The sequence below is a fragment of the Panthera uncia genome, chromosome B1 (assembly GCF_023721935.1).
Source record: "Panthera uncia isolate 11264 chromosome B1, Puncia_PCG_1.0, whole genome shotgun sequence".
In the NCBI taxonomy this organism is placed as follows: Eukaryota; Metazoa; Chordata; class Mammalia; order Carnivora; family Felidae; genus Panthera; species Panthera uncia.
The window spans coordinates 82,083,185-82,110,891 of NC_064811.1; the positions used below are offsets into that span (position 1 = coordinate 82,083,185).

Sequence of the window (27,707 nt, forward strand, 5' to 3'; positions counted from 1 at the left end):
GAGAGTGAATTTAGAGCTACTTTGAGTCCTGTTCCTCAGGTATATGTAAAGAGTTGGGCACGTTAACATCGTGAAGCTCTGGGTTAACACAGGATTACCAGTTTTTTGTTCAGAAGGACTAAGAAGCGAACTCCCAGAATAAGGATCCATTCTTATGAACCAAAGAGCTGCAAGGGGCAAGAGGCCCAAAAGCACACCTTTGAAAATGCACCATTCAGCAGTTGTCTTTAACTATCTATGAAGCTCCGGGCACAACTTACGGTGCTAGATCAAGTAATACCTTTCATTCACCTTTCTTACTCCTTGCTCACTCTGTTCCCAACATGGAGTGGTCAGAAAGGGGCTGGAGGGAGGACAGGGAACCAGAAAAACAGAGAAACTATAAAGAGACCACTTTGTAGAATTCCATCCCACATGAACATGTTCTATAGGAGAGAATTTTCAATCATTGTTTTGGATTGTATATTCTAATTTTGAATTGATGCACTCTGCAAATTTAGTTGTCCATAAAATTGTTCACTTTTTAAGAGTGAGCAAAAAGGCCATGGGCTTTCAATATTTTCTTCACGGGTGGAAGTTTATGTTCACCAAATAAGTTGTTAAGAGACGGTGGGAAACAAAAATAGTGTAGAATTTTAATCACATTTTATGATTTGTAGCTTCTAAATTCTTTAAATCATTTTCTAAGTTTCATGCTTTCTTAAGTCTATGAAAAAAAGAGTATTCATCAGCACTAAGTTAATTATGTATAACTATACTTCAATAAAAACATTCTTATTTATGAAAAATGAAAAAAATGGTGACTGGAATATGTCTTTAAAATTCTGAGATGGAGTTAGCAAGCCTAGTCAATTACAGGAAATTGCCCCAGAACCCTTTTCTTTCCAAATCCACTGAACCACCACAAACATGGAATAAGTTTGCAAATTATCCACTTAATGCTTATTTGAAATCCTACAAATTCTATGAAATAGGTGAAGGAATTAACCCCAATACCCACAGAGGTTGGACAGAGAAGTGAATGAGAGACCCAGGAAGGGTACAAGTACCCATATGTTTGTAAGAAAGAGAACATTCCATGATTCAAAGGGGCATGTATTACTGAGGGTTTTCTTTTAAATGGCTATTTATTTTTGAGAGAGAGATCATGCAGAAAGGGGAGGGGCAGAGAGAGAGAGAGAGGGACAGAAGATCCAAAGCAGGTTCTGTGCTGACAGCAGACAGCCCAATGCAGGGCGCGAATCCACAAACTGCGAGATCATAACCTGAGCTGATGTCAGGCACTTATCCAGCTGAGCCACCCAGGCGCCCCATTACTTAGATTTAAATGAATGCTGCCATGAGGAATATGAGGCCCAGAGTTGCCAGAAAACCTGAAAATAAGATCATCAATGTCCTTCTTTGTTGCTGTTTTGTGAAGTTTTCTTATTTTTAAATATTTTCCTGTAGTCATAGAACACTTTGGGGCCAAACAATACACATGCACAGGTTATGTCAGTGGATGCCAGTTTGTGAGCCCAGGAAGAGACCGTATTAAATTCCTCCTGTCACATATCCCAGTGTGTTAAGTCATGGCAGGTAATAAGCCAGGTGACAAATTTCACCTTGTAATTTTCCAATACTACCAGTTTTTCCCTGCATGGCTATTGTAGATTCATAACATCACAGCTTCTCAATCTCTTTTTAAGCTTACAAGGTATCTGTTAACATTGGCCCTTGAACTCGCCATACCTTCTCAGACTCCTCTGGCTCCAGCACCTCTCCAGGAACCAGAAATATTTGTGTTTGGATTATTGAACACATTCAGACACCACCTGAAACTTTGATGAGAAGGCCATAGCTGTGTCTCTAACCAAACTATTATTCAAGGGGGTTCCTCTTGAGCAGCGACAGGACAGAGACCCAGGGTCTTGCAGTGTTGATGAAAACAGGAAGGAGATTAATAGTAGAATGGAAAGCAATCAATAGGAACTCATAATGAGTAGGGAATCTCCTTACAATGAATGGATAAAAAAACTTGGAATTTAAACCTATGCACCTATGGAGATTTCAGTGGTTCAAATCTAGTTTGCCTTGGCCAAATCTAATTTCTATTATACTAAACTAGTACAAGAAAAAAAAAAAAACACAAAAACACAAAACACACACACAAAATGAAAAACAAATCCCAAAAAACAAAAAACCTAAAAATCGCTCTGAATTCATATTAAGTCTCCCTCTGAAAGCAGCAGACCCTAGCACCTTTTTTTTAAAGGTTAACACCTCTGGGAATCTTGTGGGTCTGAGGGGCAATAAAAAGAGTTCAGATGATTGCTCAGGAAATTGAAATCTAGTCCAGGATTTCTCAGAACGTAAGTCCATGTGCCAGTGTATACAAATTATCCATAGTAATTGCTGAAGCAGAGTTGTCTGGATTTTACTGGAAGCACTGGGGATGAGCCCTAGGAAAATCTATTTTTCACAGGTAACTTAAGTGATTCTTATGAGTAATAAATGTTAAAACCTACTGATCTGAATTACAGTGTGTGTGTCCTTAGGCTTTTCTCCTCTGACAGTGAACCCAGTAACGCCAGCCTGCACAATCACCCAGGCAACGGCAAGAATTAAATGAGATAATTGATCAATAAAGTGCTTTGTAAAATGTGTAGCATGTTGCAAATGAAATGGATGGAAGAATGAAGGACTAGCAGTAGATATAATGATAAGAAGAAAGAACCCTATTGCATATCAGGTCCAGAAGAGTGGCTGGAAGGCCATTGGGGAGTGCTCCTCCCAAATTATCAGAGGTTTTGTTACATATCTTTCTTCCTCCCCTTCTTATTCTTCAGATTTCCCCCATCCCAACCCTCTCAGAGAGGCTTTCTCTCTTTCTCCCAGCCTCCAGCACCTTCTCCGACTCTTTTTAACCTCATCTTTACTCTCAATCTTTTTCTGGATGTCAGTGAATTTATCTTTCTCTCTCTTTCTCTCTCTCTTCTTCTATCCCTCCCACCATCACATGTGTCCAAATTATATACAAATAATACCACAGGGCAAATGGGAAAACTGTCTTTCGTGGGTGTGTCCTCTGAGAAATGTCTCTCATGGCAGAGAAATGACCCTTTACCTGTGAAGCAGATACTTTCCTACAGCCCTGTCTGAAAATTCCCAAAGGAAACAACATGAGGAAACAGAATTGAACATCTTGATCCAAAATGAACACATCTAGAAATAACAGGATGAAAGTGAAGCAAGATAACTTGAGGCAAAATACACAGAAATTGCTTGTTACAGATCACACAATGATAGATCTGGAAGAAAACTTGAATATGATTTCGTAGGACTGTACTCATATTGTTGATTGGGAAATTAAAGACTCGAGAGGCTAAAACATTTGCTTGGCCCAGCCACACAGCAGGCTTGTGGCCCCTCTAACACCGAAGGCCTCTTGGCTTCAAGACCAACCAGTACACTTCACCTTTGCACAGTGCCGGCTTGTGACATTAGTCGGAACTCAGTGCAAAAAAAGTTGTTCTATTGCCGGATATATACATACAGCTAAAGCAGACTTTATTTTATGTAACATACTGGAAAATGGTATGTACATTGTAGGTAGTTTGTGTCTTTATTTGACAAAGTAAAAACCGGTTAATTGCCTGTCAACTGCCCGAGGGGAATTTTATTATTTACTGATCAACGAAAATGTTAAAACCTGGGAATAACTGAATTATTTAATGCCTTTGCTTCTGGACAAGATTAGAATAAAGTTATTAACTCAACACACGGAATGAAGGCCTCAGAGTTGGAGAGGTAAAGTCTGTAATCAATGCATCTCTACAGTTGAACTTCCACAATTTTACATTTTAGCAAGAATGAGGACTAGTGAGATCTAAGTGTTTCAGAATTACCCAATGAATTGTAGGATACTTTTTTTTTTTCTTCTGAGCGAGACACAGGAATGATTCAACACTTGCGTTCTGATAATCATACCACTCCTATGCGATTTGAACAGTTAATATAAACCAGAGGTGGGCATTTTCTGCTATTTATACAGCAACAGGACTGCAGGTCAATTTCATAAAGCAAACTAAATCAGTTCAGCTGACCAAAATGACACTCACAACTTCTCCACTACGCAGGCCAAGGATAAAAATAAATATTGTCCTCAAGTCACTGAAAACAAATCCAGGAATGTTTTGTATATTTTCAACTCTGACTTTTTTCAACTCTGCTGACTTTTGAAGAAATACAGTTTTCCAAATTGAAGCAAGAGCTAGTTAGTGATCATCACCTATGTGTCCAAAGATAGGTCCTGGGGGAAAAAAAGATCAATTCGATATTGTCTTTGTTCTCAAGAGATTTACATTCAGTTAGGTTACAATGGACCCTAATAAAAGGATTTTAAATGGCTGGCAGGATTGTCATTTTTCTTTCTTCTATTTTGCAAATCTATGGAGTTGTCAACTTTGGTTAATATAAAACTGGTTCCCAACAAATGAGGCTGTCAGAAAAAGATAAAAAGAAAAATAACAAAAAGCTTATGGATTCATAAAAAAAAAAAAAAGAAAAAAGAAAAAGAAAAGCTTATGGATTCACATCATTTCATTATCTTAATCCCAATAATGCAATTGCTGTTAATTTTGTGTATTTAAAATGGAGGATCTCGTTTTCAAAAACTGGGTCCACAGGGAGAGATACTTGAGAGATGTTTCATTGTTGGAGAGAGTTGTCACCATGGCCACGAGCTGACGAATGCAGGAGTGACCTCTCTTCCCTAGAGACAGCGTCCCAGAGCTCGCCGTTTATGTCCTCACCCTTGCCAAATGCTCTCGGAGGACGATTTCACAGTTCATACCACAAAAAATAATTTCTTTCCCCATTTGAGCTAAAAATAAATTCAATGCCTGATACAAATGGTTCTGTGTTTCATGTGTGTGGTTTTTATAACTCAAACAGTAGTTCAACACATGGCTACTTGAATGTGTAGCAGCCGTAGAAAAATATATAAAGGTATTTCTTTCTTTCTTTATTTTGAGAGAAAGTATGCACATGTGTATGAGCAGGGGAGGGGCAAAGAGAATGGGAGACAGAGAATCCCAAGCAGGCTCTGTGCTGTCAGCGCAGAGCCTGATGGCTGGGCTCCAACCCACGAGCAGTGAGATCATAACCTGAGCCGATATCAAGAGTTCAAAACTTAACCGACTGAGGCACCCAGCGCCCCAACATATAAAAGTATTGTAGCTCAAAGAGCAATCGTGGAGTGCCAAATTCCCAAATGTATGAAATGCCTTCCTACTTATTCCTTGATACTGTGAGTTAAATGTTAGTTTGCATATTAATAACCAATATTTAAATAGTAAACTATGAGTTCCAGAGCACTTCAAATAGGTTTTCTGATTTTCATGTAACACTAATACTGTGTCAGCAAATATCATTTTTCTCATATTCAGATGAAGAAACTGAGGCTAAGAAGTATTTAATGCCTTGGTTAATTTCAGCATACTAAGAAGCTAGACTCAAACTTGGTTCTCACGTTAAAATCAAGGTGTCTTCCCCTCACATATCCACCTCTCAGATTAAGCAGTGCTCAATACCTTAAGGAAGGTGAGAATATGTAAGGAGGCTGACAATTCTCAGGCTACAAAGTTAGCATCTTCATTAAAAACAAACACATTTTGGGGCACCTGGGTAGCTCAGTCGGTGAAGCATCCGTCTTCGGCTCAGGTCATGATCTCACGGTTTGAGGGTTCCACTCCCGTGTAGGGCTCTGTGCTGACAGCTCAGAGCCTGAAGCCTGCTTCAGATTCTGTGTCTCCCTCTCTCTCTCTCTCTCTCCCCATCCCCCACTCATGCTCTGTCTCTCTCAGAAATAAACATCAAAAAAATTAAAACAAAAAAACACAAACATATTTTTACTTATTAGTTTGAGTGGTTAGTTTATACAGTGAGTTAAATAACTTACAAATCTGAAAGACATTCGAGAGAATACGATCTGCACATATCAAATTGTGCCTACACGTATGGTGATTAAAAACATGGCAATCATCTTTCTAGCATCTCACATCAATTCTTCAGTAAAAATTTTCACGCGCTGGTTTTTCACTTTGTGAGAATTAACATCATAATTATTTAAATATTTGCTGAGTTTGCATTAGAATCGATTTGGAAATAAGGCAGTTTGTCTAAGGAATGGGACATAATAAACTAGAGAACTCTGAGTCCCTAAACTCGGCAAACCTTACAGAGTTCTCACATGCAGGGCACTATTGCGGGTGTTTTCTTTGTGTGCATGCCTTCACGTGATCCCCCTAATATTCCCATGAGGTAGGGACTGCGCTGGTCCCATTGCACAGCTGGGAAAGCTGAAGGTTGCACAACTTGCCCAAGTTCACACAGATAGTAAGTGGCAGAGCTGGAATTTGAACCCAGACAGTCTGGCTCCAAAAGAGTTATAAATGTGACACTAAGTGATTAATTCACTGTTAGTTATTTCCTTAGCTTCTTTCCTTCTCCAAGTCTCGTATTAGCTGCACTGACATTTATATTGCAGACAACCACATTGTTTTTTCCCAACTAACTTAACAATCGGTAGGTAGGCAAATGCCTACACCTCTTTTCAATGCATCCCCTTAGTAATTAATTGAATCCAGCACAGCAAGAGGATCATTATCGCTAAGTGGAAACTCATTCATGGCACTTAGTTTGTGGTTTTTAAGGTGTGGAAGATGCTATGAGAGGCAGCAGTGGCTTCTGAATTACCCAAGTGTTAAAGTCTCTATGCTTTCTCTTTTCCGTTAGAAAAATTCAACGTATTGCAATTTCACCACACTGGAAGGCAACAAGCTACAAGGAAGATTTTGAAGAACTTCCTCTCGTTTGATTTAAACCACATTGCTCTAGTATAACTTTATAGTCCCTCAAGCCTCATTTCCTAATCAGTAAAATGGGAATAATAAAGTTGGCCTTAAAATGTTGTGATGGAAGTGATCCGTGTAAAATGTCTGGCTTAATAAATGGTAGATGTCAGTAGATGTTGTGATGACACTCATATGGGTTAAATTGGACCAGATCCAACTATGTCAGGGTTTTGACACAACTAATTTGTGTTTAAGACAGAATATGACTGAACAGACAGATTTAAAAAGCAGTTCATATTTTAGATGAGCAGTGCACCAAGAATAAAATCAATGACTTCAACATTTTTGGCTACCAACCTTACAATATAATTCATTCCTGAATCTATACAAACAGGCAAATGATTGCCTTAGAAAAGGACCTGCTTAGAATATTGTTTAACACATTCAACAAAAGATCGATAAAGCTTTTTCTTGCTTTTTTTTTTTTAAGTGAAGAGGAAGAAAGGTGGTGAATAATGATTGGAGTATCAGAGAAACTGTAACAAGTCTACATCTCGATATATTCTTATCATTCACACTAAAATGAGCCCATCAAGAGAAATAATTAATCCTGGATTTCACTGGAAAACAGAGCCCAAGATGAAGCAGAGTGTGCAAACTCTCTGTGTGCAGACAGTTTGTAAAGGAAAGTGAAGTCAGGGAAAGGGAGAGAGGACTAAAGCAGTGAAACAGAGCAGGAACAGAAGAGGAAAGCATTTATTCCCTGGCTCCATTTCCTCTTTCGGCAGGAGTTGTCTCATAGAGGGGCTACTGCTCCTGCCCTTAAAGCTCAGATGCCCAACAGTGCCGTATGCGGTTCTGCCAGGGACACTGTCTCAGTATCAGAGTGACACAGACAAGAAAGCAAAAGATATACATTCACATGAAGCAAGGCGCTGTCAGGCTACACATGTGCCTGGCAGGTTGCCATAGCGATGGCTGGAGTAAACACAGCCGGAGAAGATAGAGGGAAAGACAAAACAGGGGTCTAATGCTTGTACAGTAGCTGCTTCTATTTAGACACTAGTTATGATTATCTCTGCTGATATTTCTACAAGACATAAAGCTTGTATTCAAGTTTAGAAAACTGTTTTTTTCTTTTCTTTTCCTTGTTTAAAACACTTTTTCCTATGGTTGTTCCAAATTTGGGAACCATGCAGTGGCCTTTCTAGATGTAACTGCCATCACTAATGGTTTTCATGTCGATGCTGATGTTGTGTCTGCAACAGTACAAAAGGGATCTTGTCTGCTAACTAAAAGAGTTTCTTCTAACACCCAACAGGAATTATTATCTTATCCTATAATGACCCACAGGAATTCAGTAACGGGAAAAGAGGCACTTACTAACAGGAATTGAATGTCCCTTAGAGTACATTCCTGCTTTGACATTCACTGTTTAGAAATGTGCATCTCAAATTGTTCTCAAAAATGAAGAGGAAGTTGGAAAGTGATGACTAAAAAAAAAAAAAACCCAAAAAACATAGAAATTACTTGAATTAGAATTATTCATAAGTTAAAATGTTTACCTGAAGCATGAAATGGAACTTCATCAATGAAAAGGAAAGGATGGGCAATGATCCAGTAAAATACAAGCTTTCTGAAAATCCCAAAGGGGCATCATTTTTTCCCTCAATTATCTGAATAATTACAATTAGCAAGATAAAATTGCCAGAGAATTTACTGGTGACTACTGTTATGAATCTCTTGAAAACAGAAATTCTAGACTGATCACTTCTACTTTTAGGTAGAAACTTCAAACAAAATGAGTAGTGGAAAAAAAAAAGAATGTTAAACAAATGGTGTGGGGACTGAATACTTCCCCGATGGATCTGTTTGCCTATTGGTTCATTCTCCTTACAATAGAACACCCATTTTAGGCAAGATTTGCTGACAGTGATTAAGCTAAACAGAAGTAATCAGTAAAATGATCTGCTCTAAAGCAACTCTTATGCTATCTAAAATAACACATGAATTAACTTTCTTAAACTTCACTTTTTATGAACTTTGTTTTTTTAAAAAAATCCATTTTGTATTTTTAAGAAGTTGCTTGAGAATAAGGTTTCTTCTTGAATATTTCTATCTATAAGAAGATACTACATAAAGTATTTTATTCCCAAAAAGGAAAAGTAGAGCTAATTCTTTTTAGATGCTCTTCCTCCCAAAGATTATAGTCAAGGCTGTTTCTTTTTCCATATTTGTTGTAAATTACTGTCACCCAGTGCTAGATGGTCCATCTATAGGTGTCATCTTCTCTCTTGGCCAGACTTTGGGAACTGGCTTCCCTTTGATAAGAAGCCCCTTTCCCTTTTCCTTATATTTGGTGCCCACTTTCGTTGCCAGGATCAAAGCAATCCATTTGTATCCATGTTATACACTATGAGTCATACATGTCCATAATCTTTCATATAAACAAGGCAATAAACTGGTGAGTGCTTGTCATTGGAAGAAATAAAAAATGAAAACAAAACAAAACAAAAAAAGAAGGCAACTGTATCATTCATTTACATGTCATCCGGCTAACTATGTCCTTACTATGTTTAGAACTGTTACTGGACAAACAAAATAAATATGGTAATTAAATATGGCCCCTACTTTCAAGGTGTTTATCATCTGGAAGAGGAGATCAGATATGCCTACAAATAATTATGATAGAATTAAAACACAAGTGCCATGAGAGAGCTAGAAATATGAGCATCCAGGTGAGAAATAAATTGCTTTTCTCTGTTATGAATCTTAAAGTGGGCAGGACTAAGAACTCCTGGGATTCAAGAGTAAAGAACACTCACCGCCACCTTCAACTTCAGGGGCATTACAATTCCCTGCGGATTTTAATTTACCCTCAACGTCTCTGTTTAAATATCTTATTAGGATTTCAAACTCACCATGTCCAAAATCAAAGACTTCATTTTTCTCCTTAAATGGTCTCCACCTATCTTTCCCTCCCTCTGCTCCCAAACCATTTTCCTACTTCTGGTCTTCAGATAATCCTCTCTGTACATCTCATTCACTTTCTCCCTCATTGCCAGTCAAGAATATGTCAAATCACAAACTTTCTACTCCCTTTAGGCTCTTCCCCAAATCTTTTTTTTTTTTTTTTTACTTTATTGACAGATTTTTAGACTGGCGATAACATTTGCACTATTTTCTTTAGCTTTCGTCTCTCCTGACTGCAGCAGTCTAATTTATATCCTGCCGACAGATTCATCTTCCCAACGTATAGCCCCAATCATATAATTTCCACACTGAAACACATTTAGAGGCTCTAAATGAATTAACTATTCAGTATTAACTATTGACTGAAAACTAGCCAATATTTTTCATCCTGGTAGCCACATATCTTGAGACTCTATTTCCAATCTTAGTTTCTAAAACTTAACCTACATCCAATGTGTACATCCAATCCTTACATTTCTACACTAGAATATACTGATGTTTTCATGTTCCTACTCAAGAAATTCCATCGGTCTGGAGCCTCCTGTTTTTCAAATTTCAAAGTTCATCATAATTTCCACTTTTATATGAAGTCTTTTCTGATGCCCTTACACCCCAAACTAAGCTCCCTATCATTCTTTATTCACCACTTAAGACTTACAATATAGTCAAACTTCTTATTCCTTACCTCCTCTTCTCTTCCCCATTTCAAGGGCCATGGCTGAGTCTTAAGTATTCTCTATAAATCTATAGCATTTAGTATAAAGCCTGTCTTACAGTGTGTTCAATCCATTTTTTCCATGAAACTGAATATTTGATCAGTATCAAATGAATCTCTCCAAGCAATTAAATTCTTCTTCAGATACCAATAAAATGATGTTTGTTCCCATTTGCAAATGCTAGAAACATTTTCATCTTTCCTAAATTAATGTAAACTCCAAAAAGCAAATGGCGCTTGAAGAGTAACTTGTTTCCAGGCCCTCTTCATTTCATGTCTTTCAGTCTTGACAGGAAAAGGCTCACAGATCTAGGCTTAAAAGCCAAAGGGGTTTAAAAGCCACAGGAGGGGTCTGTTCCGTTTTAAATACAATTTAGAAAACCTTGGGAAAGAATGACAGTTCCTTTTCAGGAACTTCACGTACATATTTCAACAGAACAGCTTTCCAAATTGGAGAATGTAAAATGTTATACCACCAACCAAGTAATAGAAAGTCACTCACTGCTGTGTAGAAAGATTCACTTGATTTTCACAATGAGCACAAAAGACTATATTGTATTTATTTAAATCTGGGACTGACAAAAATGTCAGAAGGAAAAAGAAAAGTAGTCAATTTCTCTAAAAGATCATTATTTAGGAATAAATTACTATGCAAAAAAGCATGGATCTTCTTGACAACTTGTGAATTTAAGGCAGATGAAATGCCTCCCGCCTCACCCCTAATAATCAGTTCTGCTGATGAAATATGTTAAGCATTCTAAGTTTGGGGAATGTACAAAGCTTTGAAATCAATGTGTTTCCGGTACAGAGGGTTAGGGAAAGAACTTAATAAATCAGCTTAGGAAATGCTTCATTTCCTGCGGCATATCTGGGGACAGAAACAGAACAGGCAGAGCCAGGTGCAACAGAACCATACAACCTGGTGGAAAACCTCTTCCAGTTCCTTCTGGGCATCACTTGGATGGGCAATTTATGCTCATGAGCTAAAGTTTCCTTTTTTTAAGAAAAATGGAGTAGATTTTACAGACACTTTCCTTAACAAATAGGCTTGTTGGCAGAAGTTGAAGGAGATAGTCATTATGTAATCATTATATCTGCTTAAATAAGAAAGTACCCTACTTGGGTTAATAGTTCATTAGAAAGAAGACACCATTAACAGGTTGTGCTCACTACTGGTGAGTGAAAAGAAGTTGGTATTTTCCCCAAATGATCATAAACAGAAAATCTGCCAGGTCATCTCTGGGTTATCCTGTACCTTTCCATCTTTCTTACGGCCAGGTTTTGCAGGCTGATTCTTGATTTGACACTACTGAATTCTTGAACTGATACCATTCCATTTTGCTTTCAGAAAGACATGTAATCCATTCAGAGTTTAACAATGCCGGGAAATTAGTGTACTTACAGACCCGGGGCAAGGGACAGCTTCATCCAGACTTTCAAATTTATATTGACCTGACCCGTGTTTGTAAGCAGTGTTTTTCATGGCATTGGGATTCCTACCAATCTTTCCCATGCATACTGAAGAGTTACTTAAAAGCTCATATACTGATTTCTGTGGCCTCTCACAAATACTCTTTATTTTAAAAACTCAGATGCTTGGTAACTCTTCTAAGTTAGGTTTTCTGGCCTTGATACCTGCTGCAACTTGACTCTGGAAACGCCAAGATGCATGGTAAGCCATCATAGGTGATTTTGAAGTGTTTGGGAATGAGTCCTAAATGTATGTATGTATTTTGAGAAATTAATGATAAATATTATTGAAGCAGTGTATGTAATTTTTCCTATATTATTACTCTATATTAGAATTTTTGTAGGCAATAAACTTTTGAAAAGAGCACATGAAAAAATAAAATTAGAACTGATATTTTCCCAGGGCCCCTCAGAATCAATATTTCCCAACTGTGCTCTTTTATGACAGCTTGTACTTTGGTTTTCATGCTTATTAAATCTGTCGTGTATTAGAATTACATATTTATTTTTCCCCACACTACATTTACCACTGTTGGTAAGGACAATGGCTTAATCATTCATGTATTTCTTGCACTGATGACTACATGGTAAGATCCTAATAAATATTGATTAAATTTAATTACGTACAGTGAATCCCTCAGAAAGGGTTAGAAGATAAATGTTAATAATCTCTTGCAACTGGCCATTAACATAGTCAAGACTTATATTGATTCACATATAGCCTTTGGTTGAGTCTCTGAAACTGCCGTCAATGGGTAAGATTTTTGAGATGATGAGCCAAATGTTGTGTGTATATGTGTGGATTTGTGCTGGTTTCTGGAGCAAATAAATGTTACTCACTTTTATCAAAATGACTCTCCTCTTTACTTCCCCGACCACCTCAAGATACTGCTATTCATTTTCCTAGGCAGCTTTATCCAACCTCTCAATTTATCAGAGCCAAAAGATAGTGGCCACGCATATAGGCCAGCATCTGCAACGCAATGTTTCTGACTACAGCCTTTCACCCATACTTGACACAGTAATTATTTCTAGACTTAACACCTGAAAGGAGCACAGTGGTGATAAATAGTACATTTTTAACCAGTGTTTAATTCCCAGGTTTTTATTCTCAAAAAATGCTATTGTGTATTCCCTGTACCTTTACGATCCCATCAAATACGCTGCAAGGCCACCGCACCAGCAAACATTTCCTTTCAGTGAAAACAAACATTCTCTCCGTGGAGCCTTCTCAATGCATTCCCAGTCAACATCCACACACTGGACACAGCAAATGAATTGCTGCAGCCACGTTTCAGGGCAAGGTCCCTGAGGGTAAACTGAGACTGAGTCCCCTGCTAGTGATTTCTGATCCACACCGTCAGAGGAATAAGAGAAAATGGTACCTGTGTCCTCTTTACTGCTATAAAGACTGAGCAGAAGACAAAGGATGGTCACTTGAAGGGATTTCATGGTGCCCGCGGATCGGCTCCGTGGCTCTTCTCTTCAGAGTCAGGCGGAGACAACTCCCTCCCAGCCTGGCAGGGCCTTATTAGCAAATGGAAAAGGTGTGCTGAATGTGAACAGCCACTGCCCATTCCTACTTATTTCGGGGGCTCTGATAAAGAACGGGAGGAAATACACACAGTCCCTTTGGGAGTTCAGCAGAGAGGAGATTTATTGTTTCAGTCCCTTACAGGAACTTTTTTTTCTCTTCCTTTGGCAGCCACTTGTGTTTTTGTTACTACATTATTTTGTTCTTCTTCAACAAAAAGGTCAGGGCGGGTGCTGAACAGAAACAGATCTTTCTTGAGAATGGACCATACAGCATTCTAACTTTTGTTTTGAAAGCGTGTTTTGGAGCAGTTATAAAAGGGGCCTTATTAAACAGAGATTCACTTTGGATAAAGAGGCTTTAACCGCCTGAGGGTTAAAGTTTAGAGCAAAATCCATAAGGAATCAACTTTTCTTCTTTCCTTCCAACTTGAAAGCCAGATTAGCAAAGGCCATCTTCTGGAAATAAGTGTAAAACTTTAATAAATAGGTCATGCTCTGCTCTTGAGTAAGCAAAAAGACTTCTTGGGGATGTCCGGGGAGGTTTCTTAGGACATTTCTAATAGAATTAAACAATGATATGTGACTCTTCACTGCTCATTCCTGTTTTTTATTGGTGGAATTTGATGCAGAATAAGGAAAAATTAGTTATACAGGCAACCCCTGCTTTTGGCAAGTAGGGTTCGGTGTTCGTGTTGCAGTGAGCTATTCTAGAGTCAGCACGCAACCTTCAGCAAGAAGAGTGGCCCCGCCAAGCTCCTTCCCTGGAATGACACTCAGTATCTCAGCGTCAAGCCACCGCAGTGTTAAACTCTACCCTGTGAGCATCTGTGCTTTATCTCCATTTAACCTGTGCGTCCATTAGCAAGATGTGTCTTAAGCTATGAGAAAAGCCTAAGAAAGATTATTTTTGTTTTTGTTTTTTTTTGGGGGGGGGGTTGAGAGTGCTCAAAAATTCTCCATATAAATTAATGATAATTGCTTCTTCACACCATTTCCACTTAGGAAAGTTTTCATAGGAATGCTTTATTTTCAGATAGCCAGGGAAACCTTGTACACCCCCCATGGACACTCTTCTCCAAGAAATATGATCGAAATGGCACTGGGGTAGAATGGTCTCCCAACAAGTCAGTGAGGTCGGGAGAGACGGACTCTTCAGACCAGAATGCCAACTAGGAAAGACTCTCTGTATATTAGGGCTCTCTCTGATGTTAGTAGCATTTGATTAAGACGTTGTGATAGCATAGCCACAGCCCTGGCTACAATGTGTGCCCAGTAATTCTACACTTTTCCTTAACCACTGTCTGCACAGCTAATCTCATCCAATGATCCTTGTAAAAACCTTTAGGTATGAAGCCTCATGGAAAAAGAGTGTCAGTAATCAGTATAGAGCCATCTGTTTCACAACGAAAACTACTGCAAAATTATACTTTTACATGGTTATAAGAAAGACGCACAATTCACTGCTGCACCTTGCTGAGGAGGACTCATTACAAAAGTGGTTAGAACAAGTCAACTGATCAAAATATCCCAAACTCTAGCTTGTTTCTTCCTAAATTATACCAAGTCTCAGAAGAGCCTCCAAGTTTATATTTTGTGCATAAGCAAGACCAAGTTTTACCCTCTCTTCTAATTAATTTTCTAAAACAGACCGCCTTTGGACTTGTTACTTTATTTGGCATATCCTGGACAGTATAAAGATAGTAATGTATGTGAATAGTTGTCACATGCACTTACCAGAAATAAATTGAGGTGTGGCCATGAATTCACAGGCGAGCACTTACATTGCCTCACTTCCTGCTCCTTGCTCTGCTCTGACTGTGGAGTTTTCAGCACACAGTTGACCATAGTCATTGCTACAGGGGTTCAAGAGCTTTTTGATTTCTCAGCCCTAATTGCTAGGCATTTTCATGAAAAAGACTAGATACCTATTTTAAGAATATTTGATAAAAGAATATTATGTCAATTTAGAAGGAAAGCCTTGTAGATGAAAAAAAAAAAAAAACAAACTAAAACTAAAACATAAACTAAGAAAATGCATTTTTAACAATACGGAGCTTCCTCAAAAAGTTAAAACTAGAACTACCCTACCATCCAGCAATTGCACTATTAGGTATTTACCCAAAGGATACAAAACTACTGATTTGAGGAAATACACACACCCTGATTTTTATAGCAGCATTATCTACCTAGCTGAATTATAGAAAGAGCCCAATGTTCATCAACTGATGAATGGATAAAGAAGATGTGGTTTATGGGGTTCCTAGGTGGCTCAGTCAGTTAAGCATCTGACTCTTGATTTCAGTTCAGGTCACGATCTCATGGTTTGTGAGATCAAGCCCTGCTCAGGACTCTGTGCTGACAGCATGGAGACTGCTTGAGATTTGCTCTCTTCCTCTCTCTCTGTCCCTCCCCCATTTGCACTCTTGTCATAGACTCTGGATCTGGAGTTCTTTCTTGTCCAGCAAGAAAGTGGGACACAGGATTAAAAATGCAAGAGATTGCCAATGTCCTGGAGAAGACAAGAGCCCCCATTAAGGGTCCTTGCCTGTTTTTATTAGGATCAGAAGGCTTACAAACATTGTGATGGACGTTCACAAAATGATAATGAAACTGTGAACATTAACTCATGGGTGTGAGGTAAAGGGGGTTTTGAAGATATGCAGGGCTAGGGGTTTGGGTTAATACAAAACAAAATCCTGGGGCTGGGCAGAAAGTTGTTTACAGAAGACCTGAGGCACCACCTCTACCTAAACTGGTCTAGGGGATGAGAAAGACAGAGCATGTTAATTCAGGGTCAACAAGGCACCTTTCTTTTGCTAATTAGCTCCTCTCCGGGCAACTTCACCCCAAGGCGGTCTATAGCCCTATTTACCTGTTTACCTATTTGGATCCTTCCTTCCCTTGAAAGCAGCTTTCTGCCATAGTACTAAATTGGGGGGCATTTCCTAATCTTGCTTATCTCATATACCTTTGTTCTATACTGGGGCCTTTGCCCCGCCCTCTCTATACCTATTTACCTAATCTTGTTTACCCAAACTTGGGTGTGAACATCCTATGGCTTTCTCATTCTTTATGCCTTGTTAACCCATCAGTGCAAGCCAGGGGTTTCCGAAGCTTATTCCCTACACATACTCTCTTTCTTTGTCTCTCTCAACCTCAAAATAAATAAATAAGTATTAAAAAAAGAAGATGTGGTATATATACAATGGAATATTATTCAGTCATCAAAAGAATGAAATCTTGCCATTTTGCAATGATATGGATAGAGCTAGAGAATATTATGTTCAGTGTGATAAGTCAGACAAAGACAAATACCATATGATTTCACTCATATATGGAATCTAATAAGCAAAACAAATAATCATAGGGGGATAAAAGAGAGAAGCAAACCAAGAAACAGACACTTAACTATAGAGAACAAACTAATGGTTACCAGAGAGGAGATGGGGGGTGGAGGATGGGTTAAAGTGATGGGGATTGAAGAGTATACTTGTGATGAGCATGAAGTGTTTTAAGTAAGTGTCGAATCACTAAATTGTACACCTGAAAATAATATTACACTGTATGTTAACTAACTGGAATTTGAATAAAAACTAAAAAAAAAAAAAAAAAAAAAAAAAAAGGAAAATGCATTTTTAAAAGGCTTAGGCAAAAGGAAAAATAAAGAGTAATATAATGGGTCAGTTTTGTCTTAACATATCAGAAGGTATTTTTAAAGTAAAATAATTCATTCAAATGGGGGTGATTGCCAGAAGAGACGGGAAGAACAATAGCATAAAATAGGAAGTTTATATACAAATAGGTATATTTACATACTTAGACATATTTGCAGATATGTGTATGTCTAAAAGAGACTAGATATAAGCAAATTTAACATATAGTACATATGATTAGTAGGATATATTATTTAATAAGTGGTTTGTGGCAAGTTGTTAATCATTTAAGAAATTAAAGTTGGGTTCCTATTTTACTTTGAATACTAAAATAAATTTTTATATGCTAAACAATTAAATGTGAAAAACACAATCAGAAAATCTATAGGCAATTATTTGCATGTAGCTGGGGTGGAGAGAACATTTTATGCACAACACAAAAAGCAGAGCACGTGAAAGGAAGACTTGATCTGTTTTCTTAACACAGATTTTTTAATAAAAATAAAATATTTTTGGCTCAACACACCCTAAGATGAAAAAACAAATAAAACCTTGTAAAAAAATAATACAGAAAAAAGATCTGATATCCTTAATATGTAAAGACCTCTTCCTAGCCAACAATAAACCAATGACTCTACAACTGAAAAATAGACAAAAGACCATCACAAAAGAAGAAATAGAAGGCCAATGAAATGGAAAAACATATTCAGGTCACTAGAAATCAAAGAAATGGATTTAAACAGTTGAGATAATAATTTTTGCCTTTCAAATAAAATTGGGTATATTTTCCGGCAATACCCAGTTTTGATGAATGCTCAAAGGAAGTTACTATCTTTTTTAGGGGTATAACCTTTCTGGAGTGTGACTCAGCAATATGCATCAAAACTCTTATAAAAACATACTCTTTGAAATTACATGTTTAAGAATTTATTCTAAAAATGAAGATGCTCATTAAGGTTCATGTTATACAAATATTTGTCAATAACATTCATTATTGGGGAATAAGATACCATATTCTTCCACAAAATAGTATTAGAAAAATTTTTTTTAGAGATGAATGCATTTTCACAATATTTTGTTGCATGTACGTACGTGTATATGTATATATATATATATATAGAGAGAGAGAGAGAGAGAGAGAGACAGAGAGAGAGAGAGAAACAGAAAGTGTTAGCAGTGCTTATCTCTTAATAGTGAATTACATAGGGTTTTTATCTTATATTTGCTCATGTTTCTAAAAGATTTTCCAGAGTAAACATATATTATTTCTATCTTTAAACAAATAAACAAACAAAGCCTTTTTCTACCTGGTACTTTGTTTAATTTAATTTAATTTAATTTTTAATTTAAATTTTTAATTAAATTTAATTTAGAGGGAATATTTATATAAACGTTTTGCATTCTAATGTTTGAATTTTTAGGAAGTATGTGATTTGAGAGCACTTTAATGAAACATAATACTTGAAAGGAAATAAACCACCCTACCTTGAGAGGTGAAAAGTTGTTTTTGTTTGTATATTTATGCAATTCGTTTTCTGTATTTCTTGTCTAATCTGAAAGATAAGCTCTTGTGAGGTTATGCAAGAACCATCCCAGAATTCTTTACAAGGACATATCAAGGCTTGTCATTGACATCTTTGACACTGAAGAAATTGTATAATGAAGACTTCAACACTGATGAGTTTATGTTAACTCATATGGTGCTGAGAAAATTTATTCAACTGGCACCGTTATTAAGCATCTAAATTAAACTTCCTTTTTATACTTGCTTTCTTCCTCTGCCAGCTTGTCAGTGAATAAAGTTACCTAAAAATGGAAGGAATGTCAAAAAGTGATCTCATGAACTGGCAAAGAATATGAGTTCTGGGTTCAAATTCTGACTCCTTTTCTTAGTTACATGTGACTTGATGGAGTCCCTTGGCCTTTATATGCTTTAGTTCTACCATGAAAAAATGGGGATAATCACTATGGCAACTATGAATGTTGCTTAGAGAATTAGGTGAAAGTTCAGAAAGTTTTCTAAAACAAACAACCAAACAATGAAACTAACCTTAAACTTCTAGAATCTTTAGGCTAAAAGAAATTGCCTTCATTCAGTGATATATTTTCAAGTTTTAGGATTTTACATAAACCTTCTCATTCTAGAGTGATTAACCAATTTCCTAAGAAATATTCTGATGATGCAAATCCCAAAATATTGTTGAGAATAGATTAAATACATTTCTAACTGGTATTTTCAGGAATTTAGTCCATGCTCCACTTTAAGGTATTTTAAATGTCAAGTACTTCCTTCAAGGGAGATAGAAGCTAAAAGCTTATTTTTATTACTTGTCTATCTGAAGTGGGGATCAGGGAATCTTCTGAAGGTGTTGGGATCAGAACTGAGGACAAACAGATATTTAGGGTCCATGATACTGGAGATATAAAGTCTCCCTCCTACAGAGCCAAAATGGACAATGAACATGAAGCGTGGGTGGGCCTCACCATTTGGTCAAACTTATGCCAGTGAACTATCTTCCTTAATTACTAAATTTCTTTTAATCAACTTCTAGTGGACCAAAACCAGTGCTATTTCATATTGCTCAAGTGATAGAAAACATGGCAAGCTAATTCTTGAAGTTTCCAGTTTATCTTTCACATTCCTAATGATTTGTCACAATTGTATTCCTCAACATATAAAGACAGTCCTCTCCTCTCAAACCAACTCCCTAACTTGATAGGGATCAATCTCTTAAAGCTCTTGATACATAAGGACACAAATATGATGGAATCATAAAAGCATGGTAGCTCAGAGATGAGATCTACAAAAAGCTACTTCAGTGCAAATTCTTACCTAACATATCATTGTCAGAAATCCCCTCGACAAATGATGAATGAGCCTGCATGTCAAAAGTTGAAATGATCAGAACTCATTACTCTGTGAGGCAGCCCATTCTCCTATTGGACCACTCGTCCTGTTAAAAACTTTAATTACCATTTCTTCATCTTTATCTGCCTTAAGAAGCTCTGGAAATCATTATCATAAATTGACTTTTCCGTGTACAAAACTGAATTGAAGAGTATTTTTTCCATTAATTATGTAAACCACATTAATAAGGAGATAAGATTTTTCCAAGAGCTTTTTGGGAATAAAATGTAATATAATTCATTTGATAATATCTAACACAGCATAGGTATGATGACTTCTGTAAAGTTCTGGAACATGTAAATGAATAAAAACTAGGCAGGTAGAAAGTTCTTTAATAGTTTACTTAACTTTCCATTTAGCTCAGCTGTTGCCATACAGCCCATATCCAAGATTTCTGCTCAGATGTCTCATTTTTGGTGTGCTAGAAATAGTATCTGAGAGAAATATTCTTTTCTTATGTCAAGAGACACCTATTACAAATTATTGGGTGTGTAGTATATGCCAAGTATTTTTCACAGATATGTTCATGAAAAATGTGACATGTGAGTGAATGGCATCTAAGTGTCCTCACTTTTCACTTTACATCTGAGCCATCTAGCTTTACTAATTTACCTATTTAAATTTTACTCCTTTTTTTCTCACCCATTCTAATTCTTGTTCTTAATTTTCCAAATCCTTTTTTGCATTGTTCATGTCTGTGGCTATTTAGTAACAGTCAAAGGGATCTTTCACAGGAGCAGATCTGAACAAATTTAAAGGCATGATGAAGTGATTTATTTACTTCTCCTTTCCAAACTTCCAGACAAATGGAGGTTAGTTAATTCTCTAAAAACTGTGAGTTTTTTTCCCCCCCTCTTTTTCCAAATAAAGAAAGCCAACTGTAGGCACAGCTTTTGGGTATTCATAGAAACCTATAAACTTAAAGTTAGAAATGGAGTGTCTGTACTGGCTCATTCCTCTTAATAAACCACTTCTCAGTTAAAGGGTTACCTTACTAATGGCTTCTGGACTATACGTCAGGGATTTAAGAACCTGTGGCTCATTCTTTATATTTAATTCCCAATCTTCTTTGGTCATTTCCTTTCAGGATTCTGGTTTTTGACCTAGTATATGCTCTTCAGAAGAGACTACCTAGATGTAGAGTTTGTTTTAGTTTGTTTTTTCCCCTGGATGCTGTATCTGAGATCAATATTCTGCTAACCTGTGGAGACATTTCCCAGATGGTGATGTTCTACATTCTCAATCCTGACTCTTGTCAAAACTGGCTGAGATCTGTAGCCAAGACTTTTACTGCTTACTGAATGCCCAACTTCCTGCATTAGGTAGGTTTATGTGGTTGGTTCTGGCTAGAGGCTATAAGCAGAATAACACATGTCACTCTCAGGACAAAGCATATGCTTTCTATTCCCCTTCCATGGCAACCTTTGAGACCATCTATTCCTGAGAGTACAGTCTGGGTCCCAGAGTGACTGTATGGAGTAGAGGTCTCCACCTCTAAGCCATAGATCTGCTCTGAATTTGTATCAGCAACACATAAACATTTATTGTATGAAGCTACTGAGATTGCTTCAAGTTTATTTCATTACCAAAGCCTGTCCTGACCAGTAGAGGATCCTATTTATTACTTTCTTTTGAAAATCTTGATTTTTCTTACTTTTCAGACATTATATGCCTCCCACACTAGATAGTAAATTTCTCAATGGCAGAGCATTTGTCTTGGTCATCTATCTCCATAGTTAGTAGAGTGCCTGACATAAAATGATTAAAGTTTTATGTCAACTATGTTGATCCATTAGCTCTGATCTTAACCTTTTAGAAAGATTGTCTATTGAATCCTAGTTTCTTCCCCCACATTTGCCTGCTCCATTTTTCCTTAGCAATAAAATGCAATGAAAGTTTTACTGATTCAACTGAAGGCTTGTTGAGTAGTCCAGGAGGTGGGTGGGGAGAAAGGAGATCTAGATAGTTTCTTAGAGATTATGTAGCTTTCCTCGTTTTACTGAGAGAAGTTGGTGTATCATGAGGACATTGGCTTTGGGTGCAAATAGGCTCAGCTTAGCCATTTTCTCTATGTGACTAAGAGCAACTTAATAAGTCACTCTAATCCTAAATGGAGAAAAAAAAATTTCCCTTGGGGCTGTTGAAGTAATACATCATTTCATATATGTAAATTATCTGAAATAGTTGATGAACTTTCCATTCCAGTTCTTTTATGTGGCACTAGAATAGAAATAACTTTTCTTTGAATCTTAGTTTACTCATCTATAAAATGACAATGACACTTCTTACTTCTGAAACTATCAAGCTGATAGTTTTGTTTCAAAAATTAAAGATGATTTGAATAAAACTATTCTAATACTCATTAGTTTCTGCATAAAAGTAAGATACTTTATTTTCAATTTTCTGAAAAGTAAGAATATGTGAAGTAATACAAATAGTTTTAGGAACAGGGTGTTAATAATTAAGAATATGGCCATTATTAAATGCCTTGTCTTGCCAGAATGCAAACAATTTTAGCAAAATGCAAATGGTCTTTGCACCAAGCTCCTCAAAATAAATCATTTCTATTTCATCACCAAATAGAATTGTTTAAAAATGTTTTCAACTTCATTAAACTAGCATTGACTTAATATTTTCTCATCCTGTACAACTAAACATAAAAATATCTTGGATTAACAACAAAGCTGGGACCCAATTCAACCCATCCTTCCAAATCCAGACTTTGGTCAGAGGAAATGACATAGTAATGGCTTTCACAAGCAGCTGAGTGCTGCATTTGAGCACATTTCCAACCATAGAATTCAAATTTCCTGTCTTAAGAGGTTTTAGATTCTGATACCCTGGAGTGGCTTGACCCTATACCACTGGCAGTTTTGCCCATGTTTATCCATGAATTTTAATATCAAATATAATTCATGGAGCTTTTCAGAAATATATATGTTTAAGACTTAAACATAAAATTTTTATTTTGGAAACCCAGGGTAGGGGCCAGGCATGCATATGAGAAAAAATATATATACTGGTGATTCTGATGGTTACCCTGTTAATAATTACTTATTTAGATCATTATTAAAAAAATTTTTTTTAATGTGTGTTTGCTACTATTTAAAAGGAAGCAGCTGAATTTCTTGGTCCTCACTCTCAGCATTCATTCCAAAGTCTCACTTTAAGATTGTATAAGTGGTTCTAATTGACTCCTATCAAGCTTTCTCAACATCTGTGTAATGAAGTCTTAAAAAGCAGTGACAATATTTCAGAAGCTCACTTTTACAGAATGTTTACTGCTTTAAATTAAAATATAAATTCCATTTATATTGTCAAACTCACAGCTAATTAAACCTGGCTTGATCTTTTCAGGTGGCAATGAGTCCAGCCTATGGGAAGACATCATTAATTTTTGTGATTTTGCACCCTAAAATCCCTAACATTCCAAACTGCTTTGAATAATCATTCATGAATTCCCTTTTGAATCTCATTACATTTGTATCCCGATTTATACAGTGCAAGAATATAATATCTCCAAATTTTGAAGGATTGGTTATATTCTAAGTGGCTTTAGATTTTTTTTCTTTCTATTTGACTGAGGTGTTTTTGTGAACACTCAAATTTAAGACATGGTGACCAAGGTGTGATTCCATTAGAATGTCATTCTGTCTAATGTGTTTAATTATACCACCTTTTATTTCATGCTGTCCTAACAATCTTCTGATTATAAGTTTGCAGGCCAAGTATAATTCTCCTTTAGAAAAAAACAAAACATGCTGACCAATAAAGCAAGTTTCACAGATACTTAGCAATAATTATGTTCTATTTAAATTAATAAATTAGCCTTTATGTTTCTATACAACCAGAGTCTGTTGGATATGACTAGTTTAATTCAATGCTCCAGATCTGAAAAAATTTCAGTTTCTGGGTCTATGAAACTAAAAACCAGATGCTGATCCATTGTGATCCAACCAAGTCATGCTTCTATGAAAACCCTGCCTGAGTGTTCCTGGGTGATATCTCTATTTTTATGGTTATTTCTTCTTCTGTCACAAAAAATAATTTCTAAATTTATTTATCTTTCTTCTTTTAAAATTTATTTTTGAGAGAATAAGCATGAACCAGGGAAGGGTAGAAAGAGAGGGGACCAACGGATCCAAAATGGACTCCATGCTGATGGCAGTGAGCCCAACACAGGGCTCCAACCCGCAAACAGCAAGATCATGACCTTAGCTGAAGTCAATGCTCAACTGACTGAGCCACCCAGGGCACCCCGAGAATTCCTGAGTTTCATTATCCATTGTATTGTATAGAACGTATTGCTTTTTTCCCCCCATTTTCCTTAAATAACTATTTTAAGCTTCAAGGATGGCTCCCTAACCCTTGAATTTAATTGAAATTTAATTTAATGAAATTAAATGAAAAATTCACATTTTTCTTTAAAACTGGTTTCTTATTTTTATAAACTCTGATGGTAGTTATCTTATTTCTTTAAGTACCATTCCATTAAAACTCTGATTTTTAAAATAATTCATTTCTAAAGAAATATGGTTTTTATTGTATACTCTTATTAACATCTAAAATACTTTCGGTGGAAGCTCATTGAATGATGTGGAGAAGTATAAATAATAAACATAGCATTCTCACAATACCCATGGCCTCATGTAATGTGTAACCATTTCTTGCATTACAATCAAGTGTTTCATTCAGAAATTTTTCGTTATAGCTTTCTTCTGAACTTTAAGAATGAAAAAATCCTAGAAATTCCATAACTGATACTGGTCTTGAATGGAGAATCTCTGAATTCCAAAACTAATCTAATTTTTAAAACTATGCCAAATTCCACAGTAGGCTAGGCACAATTGATCGTAGTGGCTACTTTGTCTCATAGATGTCCAGATGGCTTGTTGTCTCTTGAGTGTAATTTTTGGAAGACATTTATAGTTTATTGAGAAGTCAAGAAAAGATATAGAAGGATATCTCACCATCATTGAAAATAGAAAGATTTATCCACACCAATTGCTTATCTCAATTCTGAATGTTAATTTCTGAAAAATACCTTAATTCAGAATTTTAAAATGTTTAAATGGATTGTAAGACCAAAAGTATAACAGAAACAAACAACAATGAGAAAGAAGTTTTAGAAAGAAGTTTTAGATGTGGAAAGACAAGAAAGAGAAAATACTAAATGCTTATATATTAGAATTGGCTATTGGCTTTAACCCAATTTGATGTTGACCCAAGTACTAGCCATCAAGAGTCTTGGTTTGTCAACCTGAGCTTGGAAATTCTGTAGCACAAGGCTTCTCTAAGTGTGGCAGTGGACTATAAGCATAAAAATCACCAGGAGTGCTTACTAAAAAATAAAAAGCATAGATTTTGTCTGGACCAGAGGGTCAAAATCTCTAAAGTTAAGATCCTAAAAATTATATTACTGAGAGTATCACGTAGGTAATTCTTATGCATGCTAAAGTTTTAGAAGCACGTCTGTATTTTTGTATGTGTGTTCATTTTTGTTTATTTGTTTTCCCCAGGGTTTACTAAGTGTTTCCATATCAGACATCTTAATCAGCTCCCAAATAAGGGAGTCCACCAATACCTAGGCCTTTAGCTTGTTAGTAAATGTAGGAATGTTGTTGAGGAGTGAAACAAAAGGGAATGCTTCGATTTATTTAGTGATTTTATGAAATAGAAAACAAAGCCCCATAAAGTACAGACTCAGACATTTTGCTTAGCTCAGATTTGCAGTATAGTAAAACAGGTGTTTTGGGAAGTTTATTTATAAGTAGAGTTGAGGCTGATATGAGTAGTTGTTTTAGAGAATGAAGTTATTTACTTGATTACAATGATATGAGACTTTTGGGAGGCAAGAGCCATACATGGAGCAGAATCACTAACATTAGGAAGATATCATTGGAGATTTGAGAAGAACTCATAACCTACTGAAACTTTGTGTTTTCTAATTTTAGACATGCGCTTCTTATGGTAGCTATCGTTTTTGTGCACAGAAAACAAATTTAACCTCCAAAAAGAAATAGTAGAGCTTCTCCCTTTTGTTGATTTTCTTCCTGATGAAAATAATGAAAAATAGAGGCATTTGCCACAGCAAACATCAATTCATTTTCCCCTCGATGTTCCAGGAGATAAAAGATTTAGAAGACAAAATAGGAGACTCAGGGCTAATGACCCCTTAAAAAGCCATGCAGAGCCTCTACCCTGCAGGAGGCCAGTCTTTCTCTCCCTCACCCCTCACCCCAAGTCTTCATTCTGAAAAAAAAAAAACAAAAAAAAAACATAGATTGATGGATGAGACTTCCATCAGACAAAGATCTGGAGGCAGGAGTAGATTTACCACAAAGCTAATGAAGTTTACATTTCAGAGTGTTTCACTTGCATATGCTAATTTCAAGGTCATCTGGGTAGGATTTAGGAATGCTTTCACATAGTTCTATGTGTTTGCTGTAAAATTTGTGAAAGAAAGATATTTTAACTGAAATCAGTTTAGACTATTGTCTCTCTTTCCATTGTCTTCCTTCCTCCCCTGCTGGGTAGCATTTCAATGGATATCATGGGGATATAAGTAAGAAGAGTTTGAGTGGGAATTTAAAGATTTGGTGGTATATAATTGTTATGATTGACAGGCATTTCTCTGCACCATGAAGTTGTGACTATCTGTTTCAGTGCACTGTACTGTCTTTTAGGAATGTCTTTACTGGTCACTGCATGGATTGGGCTTGTGTTGTGCGTAAGTGGCTAAGACCTGTTGCGTGATTATAATTTGAATGTGTTTATGGCTCTTGGTACTAAAACTTTGTGGATGTGGAAGCAAAACAATGTTTGAAATGTATAGAATTGGATGCCAGTTTGTGGATAATTCTCCTAATCATCAGATTTATCAAGTCATATGTTCAGCATGTGGTTCCATTTGTTTTCTTCTATAAGGAAAATATTTAATAGATTCCATACATTCAAATGTAAATGCAAAGTAATTTTTTTTTTGCAAAGTAATTTTTTTGATAGGAATCATGAGAAATAGAATTTATCAAGTTGTCTGATAAATATCAGATTAGTATTACAAAAAACAAGTATACATATGTGTACAGTCACATGTTTAGGTACCTCAACTATAAGTGATCTGAAACAAATTTTGTTCAACCCAGCTAGAGAAAGACTGATTATCTTTCTCTTCTCCCTGTAAAAAATGGTCTTACAAAGTTTTGTCATATGAAAAAGTGATCAGATATTACAAAACCAAACATGTAGAAAATAAGTATTACAGAATTAGGTTGTTTTGTGATGTTCGTAAGATTTGTTTGCTTTTAAAATATGTAATTTACTGTGCTTTTTTTTTTCTTTTATTCCAAATGAATAATTACCATCAAACCTTATATCTTTTCCTCAAAAATAACCATCACATTTTATAAGCTTCAGGCCCCATAAAATCTTTTCCTTGTCCTTCCAGGGAAAGCTAAATGGAAGATATGAAAATGCCTAAAATTCAGCTAAAATAATGTGGTTCTCAAAAAAAAAAGTCTCTAAAACTGTACAGGGAAACATGGAACTGTACCAAGTCTCTGTCTTTCAGTCTCTCATTCTCTCATTTTCTCATTTTGTCTCTTTCTCTCTCTCCT

At 36.3% G+C, this 27,707-nt stretch overlaps 1 protein-coding gene across 3 annotated transcripts in view; it reads right to left on the bottom strand.

Annotated features, from left to right (window-relative positions):
- EMCN (endomucin) overlaps window positions 1-13,577 on the bottom strand; it is a 100,836-nt gene extending 87,259 nt beyond the window's left edge. For 2 of the 3 annotated variants that reach the window (XM_049630937.1, XM_049630938.1), the window contains exon 1: window positions 13,380-13,575. In XM_049630937.1, the coding sequence (XP_049486894.1) occupies window positions 13,380-13,446 (67 nt within the window). In that variant the 5' untranslated portion in view covers window positions 13,447-13,575. Of the gene's footprint in view, window positions 1-13,379 lie in introns of all 3 variants that reach the window. The other variant, XM_049630939.1, reaches the window with a different exon arrangement.
- Between the last annotated feature and the right edge of the window lie 14,130 nt (window positions 13,578-27,707).